The 10,978-nt window shown below is 37.4% G+C and overlaps 2 protein-coding genes and 2 non-coding genes across 5 annotated transcripts; 2 read left to right on the forward strand and 2 right to left on the reverse strand.

The window, feature by feature from the left end:
• The first annotated feature begins 216 nt into the window (after positions 1-216).
• Positions 217-6,025, forward strand: LOC104097412 (polyadenylate-binding protein-interacting protein 7). Its single transcript, XM_009603977.4, has 7 exons — positions 217-409; positions 512-560; positions 1,769-2,674; positions 3,347-3,797; positions 3,895-3,965; positions 4,699-4,823; positions 5,323-6,025. Exons 3-7 carry the CDS (start codon positions 1,901-1,903, stop codon positions 5,621-5,623), a joined length of 1,722 nt encoding a protein of 573 aa, XP_009602272.1. The 5' UTR covers positions 217-409; positions 512-560; positions 1,769-1,900; the 3' UTR covers positions 5,624-6,025.
• A 627-nt stretch (positions 6,026-6,652) lies between these two features.
• On the forward strand, positions 6,653-9,779 carry LOC104097431 (uncharacterized). Of its 2 annotated transcripts, none has more exons than XM_009604001.4 (3): positions 6,653-7,502; positions 7,600-8,887; positions 9,167-9,779. In XM_009604001.4, exons 1-2 carry the CDS (start codon positions 7,455-7,457, stop codon positions 8,866-8,868), a joined length of 1,317 nt encoding a protein of 438 aa, XP_009602296.2. In that variant the 5' UTR covers positions 6,653-7,454; the 3' UTR covers positions 8,869-8,887; positions 9,167-9,779. The 2 variants fall into 2 exon arrangements, with proteins under 2 accessions (XP_009602296.2, XP_009602289.2); XM_009603994.4 differs by lacking the exon at positions 9,167-9,779 and having other exon boundaries at positions 6,654-7,216; positions 7,403-7,502; positions 7,600-9,163.
• Positions 7,024-7,139, reverse strand: LOC117277095 (U5 spliceosomal RNA). The gene has a single exon (XR_004507373.1). It is a non-coding gene; the product is annotated as a U5 spliceosomal RNA (small nuclear RNA).
• A 721-nt stretch (positions 9,780-10,500) lies between the features above and the next one.
• On the reverse strand, positions 10,501-10,617 carry LOC117277098 (U5 spliceosomal RNA). Its single transcript, XR_004507375.1, has one exon. It is a non-coding gene; the product is annotated as a U5 spliceosomal RNA (small nuclear RNA).
• Between the last annotated feature and the right edge of the window lie 361 nt (positions 10,618-10,978).

A 10,978-nucleotide genomic window follows, 5' to 3' on the forward strand; every position in this document is an offset into this window, starting at 1 on the left:
TTGGGGAAGTACTAAAGGGTAGGTGGGTTGATATTGAGTGGCGCAGGGTTGAGGTTTCACTTGACCTTTTATTATGTGGTCACAAAGAATGGATTTTCTAAAAGCTAAAAAAATAACAAAGAAAAGGGAAAAATGAAATTATCAGGCAGAAAAAAAGGAGAAAGAAATAGAAAAAAGGAAAAAGAAAAACGCAAAGCTAGAATTAGTAGAGCAGTAGAATAGCAGATAGATAAACATACTGATAGATGTTTAGATATATTGAGATAGAAAAAACACACAAAAATAAAAAATTAAAATTAAAACCCTCTCTCTCTCTCTGTCTCTTTCTCTCTCTCAGCTAAGACATCCAAGAACAACAGCGGAGCAGAAGAATTCTCATATCATTTTGCCTTTGTATTTTTTCTGTTATGTACTCTTTTTGACTCTCTTTGTTTCTTCAATATTTTTTTCTAATATTTTTTTCTGCTGTGTTATCGTTGAATCTGAAAAACCTTATCGTCAACATCTGCAGCTAATGGATCCATTCGATTATGTTTCGTCCATAATCGAGCTTCGTAAAGGTATATTCTTATATCTCTCTCAGATCTTATGATTTTTACACTTCCTGGTTGAATTATTTGTTTTGTTTCTGTTTTTTGTGTTAAATTTCAAATTCTGTTGAGATTCATGGAGATCCCTGGATATTATTGGTCTTGGAGCAGTGAATTTTTTGTTTTTAGTTTTATTATTGTTTATTTGATATATATAAAAATTAAGTCTATTTTAGTGGTGATTCTTGTTGTTTGTTGAAATAGTTTGGTAAAGTGAGGTTTAGTAAAATTCTTGCTTTGCATGAATAGAATTTATCACAGTTAAGTATCACTAGTTTGTTGAAATAGTTTGGTAAAATGATAAGGTTTATTGAATTATTTGTTTGTATGATTAGGATTTAATGTTATTATGTTTAAATATGGAGATGTGCAAGTACAATTGACATCAAGCTTTGCTAATTGTGGTTTATAATTTGCACTTTATGCTCGTAGTCTTAGATATTATTAGCGAAATTATTTAGTACTGGAATGATATGGATATGAAATACAGTGGGTTGGATACAGGGATTCATACAGCTGACCCGACGATCAGAGCGTAGTTGATTGATTATAGATGTTATTCATGTCTAATGTGAACATAATGCAAGACTTGGCGGATGATGAGTTTTCTGATTGAAGTAACTTAATATATACTGAACTCGAAATTTAGATGAATCTATACACAACATGCAATGAGTTAGTTATTATCGGACCACCTAAAGCTATGTGTTCATACTTGTGTTTGTTCCTTTCTGTTTTCCCTTTTTTATACAATGGTGTTGACGTGGTGTCCGATCCAACTTTTGTGCAATTCGATTAATCCACCGGGTACATGCCACCTCCCACCAACAAAGTTATTGAGTCATCGAGTAACTCTGCCCGCTATGGCTTAGGCAGATTGGAAGAATTCACTAGTGTCTTTTGTCCAACATGGATTTGAACCTTGGTTTCTCATAGTTTTCATCCACTTCATTGACCATGTATTCCAGCTTTAAACTCTATATGTGTTTGTTTATATGATTAATATCTGATTGTTGTTGTTGTGATAAGGTAAAACTGTTGTTGATCATTTCTTCTCAGCTTTTGGCCTATGAAAAGTGGTCATAGTTGTTTTACGATTATTTTTATCTTGAATTTTGGACTTAAAGATGTTGATAGAGTAGTTAAGTTTTTGAATCTTTTTTCTTTCTTTTTGGCAGGGTTTGGGTGACAAGGATTGCATAGTTGCATCTTCTTATAATTACAAGTTTAATTAAGCACATAGATACCCTTTATTTTCTTAACCTAGTTGAAACAAGAAAGAGGAAATAAAAAGTAACGAAAAGAAAAGAATGAGCTTTACAGGAAAAGGGACTCCTACTAGTGACAAAAAGCTAACCTTAGCAAAAGCGACCAGCTTGAATCCAAATGCTGCAGAATTTGTTCCCTTTGCACTCAGATCACCCTCAGGTAGCACTAGCAGTATAGATGCGGCAAAGCTTTCTAACTCCACCACAACTCCGGGAAAAGCTGTACTAGATAGATCAGAGTCATCTGTTTCGAATAACTCAGATGATGAAGCCCACCAGTACTGGCGTCGCCAGCTCCCGGATGATATTACGCCGGACTTCAATTTCGTGGGAGAAGAAGATTCTCATGGAGTCAGCAGTCTTCCATTTTCTAGATTATCAATAAGTGATGTCAATGAAGCTTCAATATTCCCTGCCTCAACTGGCAGTGGCTTTATGCTGAAGGACCAGCAGGAATTCTCTCCTCGGGTTAATGGGACCAGCTTTGCTGAAAAGACAGGATATCCTATTACATCTTTCAACGAAGATGCATCCCCAACTAGTTTTCATCTGCCTGCTAAACCCTGGGACAAGCCATCTCTGACCAATGACCAGCCTTTCGGCAATATTAGGGAGGGGCCTCATTATAACGGGAATTCAGGAAACAGCTTCTTTGCGGACATGACGAATGAGCAACCATTTTTTGAAGCAGATGTAAACCCTCTTGAATTTTTGGCCTCCCAATTTCCTGGTTTTGCTGCTGAAAGTGTTGCAGAGGTGTACTATGCCAATGGAGGTGACTTGAATCTGACAATTGAAATGCTTACTCAGCTTGAGGTATGGTTCACTTTCTTAATCTTAATGGATACAGTAGCATACAATTGTATTTACTTCAAAAAGGCAATTGCCTTTCTAATCTTCATGACTTGATCTGTTACCTTAAAGTACTGCAGTTCTGTTAACCAGTATAGGCTGGGATTTGATTGTCTATATGGCCTACTGGTTGATTATTATTTATTTATTTCCTCTGAGTGTATCCAACTTTTGGGAAGTATTGATCAGGGATTAGAATTATCTGAGCCCCGTGTCTTGTTAAATAGAGGAATCCAGATTTTTCTCCACGTGATGTTTAAGTCTTTTATGCTTATAATTGTCTAGAAAATTCTACACTAAGTGTGGTAAGTTAGTCAAGCAGCTACTTATAAAACAAAAAAGTTTAATCAATTAGCTGTCATCATTGAGTCCCAGTGTCCTAGTAGTCTATGTCATTTTTGTGTTTGTTAGATTGTCTCGAGTCAAAAGCAAATAATTGTTTAGATTATACTAAATAGTTAGATGTTCAGTCAAATTAGTTGCACTGAACAGAATATTGGTAATGGACACAATATAGGGAATGTTGAAACTTCTCGTCATCATCTATCTGATAGTTTTGGAGATTGAATTTCCAGTGAAGACTCTGTTCTTAGGAACGTTCGATTACGTACTAATAGCTCAACACACTTTATACAGCTTCAAGTTGACTGTGGGTTGAATCAAAATATGAATTCAAAAGCCGTATCTGCTCCAAATCTTAGTGCTCTGGATTTCCCTGCTCTCTGTGTGGCAGAAAGTCAAAACAGCAGCCTAAAGTACTCTGGCAATGATGTTCAACAAAATGTCAATCCCTATAGGTCTTCTGAAAAAGAAAACACCCTTCTGTTTAGATCTGGATCTTCCATCCCTTCACGAGGTGCTACAGATTTTGCATCTGCTGTCAGGAAGATGGCCTCTCAGGATTCTAGCATATGGAAGTATGATAGGACTGGAGTAGCTGATGCTACTGTTGGATCAAGTAGAAATTCATCTGTCTTGGCTAGTTCTTACACTGGTGGGCAGAACAGGGGAGTTTATGGTGATAGGTTGCAGAGCCGAGGTTCCACGCGTGCAGCTCCCGTTTGGCTTGAAACTGGAGAAGCAGTTGGTAATGTTTTCCTAAAGCAGCCAATATAATTTTTGAATGTTCATTGAGGAAAATAATTTCTGCACGTCTATGTCCTTTAACTTTGTCGAGATTGCAGCAAATGTATATTCTGAAATGCGGGAAGAGGCTCGTGACCATGCACGCTTACGTAATGCATACTTTGAACAGGTATGTGGTATACATAATGATTGCAAAGGTGGATAGACGTGTAAATGTGAACTCACTTAAATTTGCATTCGTATTAGTATGTAAAGCCACAAGGGATAGTACTTTAGCCCTCTTCTTCCCGAAACTCCGCAAGAGAAAGAAGAAAGAATGCCATGAAACATGTATAATTTACTTGTTAAGGGAAGTTAACCTGGAATTGGGACCAATAATTGATGATGACCCTTGGAAAGTTCTTAAAGGGTGCTGATGGTGAAGTTAGAAGTGATTTTTTTTCTTTCTTTAATATCGAAGAAATCCTCTATGGGTTCTGGTTCGACCCTCCTTCCAGCAGGCTTTGTTTACGGCTGGATTCGAACTGTGACGTGCGCCTTAACCCTCAAATCTTATGCTTGCACCTTTACCATTGAACCAAAGCCCTGGGACTTTAAGATTAGAAGTGATTGTCTGCACTTCCTATTTCAACATAATGCTACTACGGCTGTTGCAAATTGCTAAGGCCATCTTATTGTAGGATGATCATAATGAGTTGGCTGTTGCTCAACTTCCAAAATTAATGTGTTGGCTGTTGCACCTATGTAACATTTGATATTTAGCTTCACTCCATCACGAATTCTTTTTAGGATTAAGTATCATTGCGGCAGGAATTTATTCCAATATGATCATGTCATGTAAACTTGGCTCTCTTACGCAGCACTACCAGATCCTTAACCTTTGTAACTTTGTCTATGAGTAGGCTCGTCAGGCATACCTTATTGGTAACAAGGCTTTGGCCAAAGAACTGAGTGTCAAAGGACAGCTGCACAACATGCAGATGAAGGCAGCTCATGGGAAGGCTCAAGAATCTATATATCGCCTAAGGTCTGTTTTTTTCTCCACGTGTATTGTCTGGCACCCTAAACTCTTAATATTAATGTTTTTATATGCTGGTGATGTCCTTTAACCAGAATTTGAGACTCTAGAATTTTCACAATCTTAATCTCACTCAGGCAGCGATTTTCTAATTCTTCTGCTTCGCACAAAGTCAAATTATCTTTCTGTTGATTTCCAGCATTTTTCAATTTTCATGCATGTGCTGCTTAGGTAGCTTTTACAATCGTCAGGTGCTGTGCATTTCAGCTTCTCACTGTGCAATGACACAAAATGTCAGAGAGGATGCCAGTGCTGAACTGTATATTCATGCTACTTGAGCTTTTAAGCAGTCAACACAAAACCTCCTGCTGAAGAAGTTCCGTGCATCAGTCCCTCCACTCCCCCCCCAAAAAAAATTAAAAATTTTTGATAAAATCTCTTTTTCAACGAATTTTTTTAATGTAAAGAATATTTAGGTGTCTCTTTATGTACTTAAAATTCTTTACAGGAATCCAGTCAGTCCAGAGATGCAGGGAAATGGGAGAGGACAAGAGAGAATCATAGACCTGCATGGGCTTCATGTTAGTGAAGCTATTCATGTCCTTAAGCGTGAGCTGTCTGTGTTGAGAAATGCTGCCAGATCAGCAGACCAGCGAATACAGGTTTACATTTGCGTTGGAACAGGACACCATACAAAGGGTTCGCGGACTCCTGCTAGGCTTCCCATTTCTGTCCAGCGTTACCTGCTAGAGGAGGGCCTTGATTACTCTGAGCCACAACCTGGGCTTCTTCGAGTTGTGATTTACTGAGTCGTGAAGGTATAGGAGTTTTTGACACAGCATTACCCTAGAAAATCCATCAGATGAGAGGAAAAAGAAGTTTGGGAGAAAAAGAAAAAAAGAAATTGTTGTACCTGTAAATGGGGGGAACGGACAATTAGTGCAAATTATGGAAAAGGGGAAAATGAAAATGTGAAAAAGAAGGGAAGAAAATTGTATCATTAAGATTTAGTTGTTGGATAGGAGGATACCTTTTTGTAGTTTGTGGGGACCTGCATCGGCCCCCTGCCATTTTGTAATTTTTGTAACTTGGGTTCATTCTCACATTCCTTTTTATCTTGATTAGCCGATGTAACTGATAGAATTCTTTCACATGAAAGTTCAAATTCATCAAAGTGTTCAGTGGCTCTGGAAAGAGCATTTTCCACCGAAGTTATTGTTGCAGGGAGCTCGGGGTAAAACGTCCTTTCTTTTGGAGTAATCATTTTATGCATGTGTGTTTTAGTGGAACCTTGTAAAGCTGTAACCCAATTTGGGACTATCGGAGTGGCACTACTAATTTACAGCCAACTCCCCAAAATATTAGTTTGTCCTCCGTTGGCGTATCGTGATTATGAGTAGTAAATTATCGTTGTATGGTTGCATTTAGATGGTGAGAACCACAAACTAGGAATGTTATAATTGAGGGATTTCTATCTAATTCCTTTACTACATGCAAACTGTGTTTAGATCACTCGACTCTAAGTAGAGGTTCGCTTCAGTCTTAATTCGTGCATTTGAAGCTTAAGGATTTAACTAGCCATGCAATCCCCATATTAAGTAGCTCCTCTCGGTAGTCTATGTCAATATTGACATAGAGAACTTTTTTAGTAGCCTATGTCAGTATCGCAGATAAAAGACCATTAGGATCAATGACAGAAGCTAAAAGTCCTCTCTTTTATCTATAATATTGACAATATTATCAAGTCTCAAGGTTCAAGATTATAATCCTTATCCCAATCAAATCTCAAGGTTCGAGATTATAATCCTTATCTTGATAACCAAACATCCTTATCCTGATTACCAAACGACCACTCAAAGTTGGTTTGGAATAGTTACTGCTATGGTTCTAGTTTAGATCTCTTTTCTCGTTTGGTTTGTTTTAAACTAGTCTTCTCTTATTTTTTTAGAGGAAATTCGGACAAATTTGCTATACAAAAATTATGTCAATCATATTTCTTTCCTTTTACGAATTTTACTTTTATTTATTTGTTTCCCCAGACTATTTACCTATACAATAAGATTAACCCCACGTGTTTTCCCAGTACTCCCTTCGTTCACTGGAGTATAATTTTGAATGTTTCACCACCCTTATAACACGATTTTTCTGATGGGAAAATATAAAAAAAAGCTAACAATCATAAACATAGTTGAAACTAGAATTGTCGGGGAAACTCAGTAAAGAGGTCCCCTCCAAAAATAGGCGTATGCCACTAGATGCAGCGCGCACACGGTATTCTTTAGTAAAAGGCGAAAGAATAGTTCGCTTTGTGCTCACTGCATGGCTGCGTGAGCTTTACAATAGCCAGTGCTTCCCTTTTTATGTTGTAACAAAGTCTGGATTTACTCTTTCTTTTCGATGTGGTACGTGCATCACTCTTTTTCCCCTTGAGGCTTCAAAGTATATTACTCTTTCCGTCTTCTTCTTGTTCTTCTCCTTCTTCACCGGTCCTGCAATTACTATATGGTTGGAATTTACAGGTTTTTCAAAATAAAAACAACTTTTGTGGTTCTGCATCATTTGTAATCTAATATTCGATTTCGCTTCAGTTTCTAGGTGATTGTGAAGAGATATATATATGCTCACAAGCTGATCGACGAAATGCTGCACAGAATGATTTGGGCTAAATATATTGAATTTCAGATCCAGGTTGGTTGTTAATTGTATAATGGAGGACTCAATTGGCAAAAATAGATCACAAAGCAGTTCTCGGTCGTTTAAATTGCATGGTTTATGCTTACTTTAGGTTAGCCGTACAATGGCGTTGAGTAGTATGAGGAACGTTATACCTCGAGCTAAGATATTGATAGCCAGTAAAAGTGGAATGATGAGGTTTTATCACGGCCCAGAAGAATTCCATGAGGAGTCTTTGCCTTCTGAATGGTATGAGAAAGCTTTCTCAAAATTAACAAAATTGAGTCACTTGCTAAAGAATGTGGACTTAGTTGATGGTAAGCTAGTCAATGTTAATGACCGCGTGAGAGTTTATGATGAGAGCTTGGAACAAAAGATGTGTACTTTTAAATCACTGGCTAGGACCTTTGTTGGGTGTCCGTCAATGCAAGAAAGGATGAAGAAGAATGTGATGGAAGCATTAGCTGATTCACAATACGACCAGCCCGTGTATTTCAGTAAAGCTAGCGAGAGGGAATCGATTACCATTGATTCCCTCACAAAAGTGTCAAACTTCTTGAATGTGTCTGCTCAACAAAAGAAGCTTGTCAGGCAATCAGTATGTGCACAGGTCACAAAGTACCCGATATGGACAGGGGCACTCGAGGAGATATTGACTGGACTGAAATCTGAGATAGATTTTCTAAATAGTAGGTGTCCAAGTAAAGAAATTAAAATGGCGCAGCAAATAGTTGCAACTTGTCAAAAGTTTTTAGAAAGTGCCACTTCTTATGACCCTGAATCCACTTCATGGATGCGCCTCGCACCTGCCAAAGGCGCGGAGTTACTCACTTCTCACAAGTGGGAAGATGTTCTTGAAATGTTTCTCGACCTTATTAATTGCTTGTGTGAAGAGACTAAATTAACTTCGGAGGTTAAGAAGCTTGAGGTCATGAAAGAAGGGCTTTATCAGATTAGGGATGTTCTGATAGACAAAAGCATTGGATATAAGGAAACTCGCCACCAGGAGAGTTTAGTGCGCAAGAAGTTGAGTAAAACATTGGGTCACTCATCACGATGTGTGTTCACACTTCTTCTTTATTATATTTATGGCAGCATATGGGATATTGAAGTTGAAGTTTGTGGAGGACTTTATGCAATTGGTCGCGGGGATAAATTCCGTCTGTGCATGGGAAAGATCTTAACATCCAATGAGCAGAATATACTGCAGAGTGGGGTAAAGCAGCTAAGCAGAGTTCTGGGGCTTTTCAAGTTTGTATGGGAAACAGCAGGAATGAAAGGCGACCTAGAAGTACAAGGACATTTGTGGTGCATTGGTGCGGAGAATAAGTCATTTACCTATAGAAACACTATGTTCTTGCTGCATTCTATTAGTTGCTGATGCCGGACTTGTATCGTAGGTTAGTATGTGATCAACTATTTGCTGCCATAAAAAATGCTTCTCCTCTGTCATATCATTTTCAGGATGTTAGTTATGATGGGGAAACTTTATTGTCTGAGTTACAACGCAATCATCAATTCATCTGTTTTGTTGCAGATGGTCGAGTCAGACACTATATTTCATAAATTGGTTTTGCTATTCAAATTGTAATCCATTGTAGTGTACTTGCCTTGGTTTATGATGTTATAGGACAATTAAATGTTAGATATTCCTCCTTTTTTTTCTTCAACTTGCACAGGCTGGACCAATCTTATCTTGAAAAGGGTCATTATAAGAAAAGACTTGCTGCCATATTCCACCAAGTTTTGGTAAATTTGTGATGCTGCTCACTGCTGAACTCCTTCAACTTAGTTGGTGATTTTTTACTTGCTGCTTATGACAAGGACGCGCTTATCTACCCATTCATATATTTGAGGTTTGGAAAATATGATGAATCTCAGGCTGTTGTACGCGCTTGAAAAGATGATGCAATGGGGAATGTTAATGATGTTTACAGTAAATAAGAATTCAAAACTATTGAGATTGAGGAGAATAACACAAATAAGATACTTTTGAGGCACTATTGATTTTTGACCCAGGTACAGAAGTTTTTGGAAAAAGTACGGCGCCAGAATTTTAAAGCCTCTACTGACTATCGCCAAAATTTTAGCAAGTTATGCTGATCGTCATAATTTCTAGCCAAATTCTGGCCACAATCAATGGTAGGATGTGATCGTGATGGATGTCATAGTGTCTTACCTATGTAAATAGTGAGTGCTAAAATTATATTGTTTCAAATCAATGCTGGTTTTCATTATCCAACAGTCAACTAAACCATTTATTTGATCCGATGTCCGCTATTGATATCAAAATTCTTGAAGAACGGCATTCTGCTATGTGGAAACTTAACCTAAGTATAAATAGAACTGAACGGTAAACGGTTTTTGTATTGTCATATTTGGTCAGAAAATTTGAAATATGCAAATTTTAAAGCAGTGGAACTGCACTCCACCATCTGAATATACTCAGCCACTTATTACCTCTTTCTGAGTTATATTATTAATAACAAGTCTCTCAAATATGGTTTTATTTTAAGATTGTAGCTAATTACATTCTAATAATTCAGTATGAGTTCTGCCTTTTTTTTGTTAGAACGTCACAATTTGGAGCAGATAGATTTACTATAATTCCCCATCCTCAAGTAGAATTGTGTGAAATTAGACATCATATCCAATACTCTCTTATTCAGGGGAAAAGTACTCTTATTTTTGAAATGTTACAAAAAATCAGCACTGCCAATTTAACTTTTATCTTACTGAAGCTGGAATCGAGAATAAATAAACTTTCTAGAACGAGTAAAATAATGAATTAATTGAGGTAATACATTTGCTCACATTATATCAGAAAAATAAAACATAATTACATCTTCAGTGATGCCTGTTTTTATAAACAAAAACGGTTCAGTTTGATAAGTGATGTTCATTTCCATTCTGAGAAATTAACTTAGGAAGAGACCCAAATCATTCACACTTGGTTCTTCAGCTAGTATGCCTATCAAACAACTCATTAAAGGTTGACACTAGAATTGTAGGGGGAACTCAAAGAAGAAAACCCCTCCAAAAATAGGCGTATGCCACTGAATGCAGCGCACACACAGTATTCTTTAGTAAAAGGCGAAAGAATAGTTCGCTTTGTGCTCACTGCGTGGCTGCGTGAGTTTCACGGCTCTTCGCATCTGCCATTTTATATGTCACAGCAAGTTCTGGCTTACTCTTCCACTTTCGATGTGGGACTCAACTCACTCCTTTTCCTCCATCTGGTTCTATTGAACTTTGAGGCATCAAAATATACTTCTTCTTCTTCTTCCTCTTCTTCAGTTGCTCCACCATTCCTTCGCTTTTGATATGTGACAATCTACTGTTTCAAAATTTTTAGAGGAACTAATGTAAATACTGAGGTTACAATTGTACAAATTAAAAAATAAGTAATAGATAGGCTGGAAGTAAGTAGGAACTCAAGGAAAGCACGGAAATGCAGAGGTTTTTTGCAAGCAATAGCTGTATAGTTCAGA

The sequence above is a fragment of the Nicotiana tomentosiformis genome, chromosome 8 (genome assembly GCF_000390325.3).
Source record: "Nicotiana tomentosiformis chromosome 8, ASM39032v3, whole genome shotgun sequence".
NCBI classification, from domain to species: Eukaryota; Viridiplantae; Streptophyta; class Magnoliopsida; order Solanales; family Solanaceae; genus Nicotiana; species Nicotiana tomentosiformis.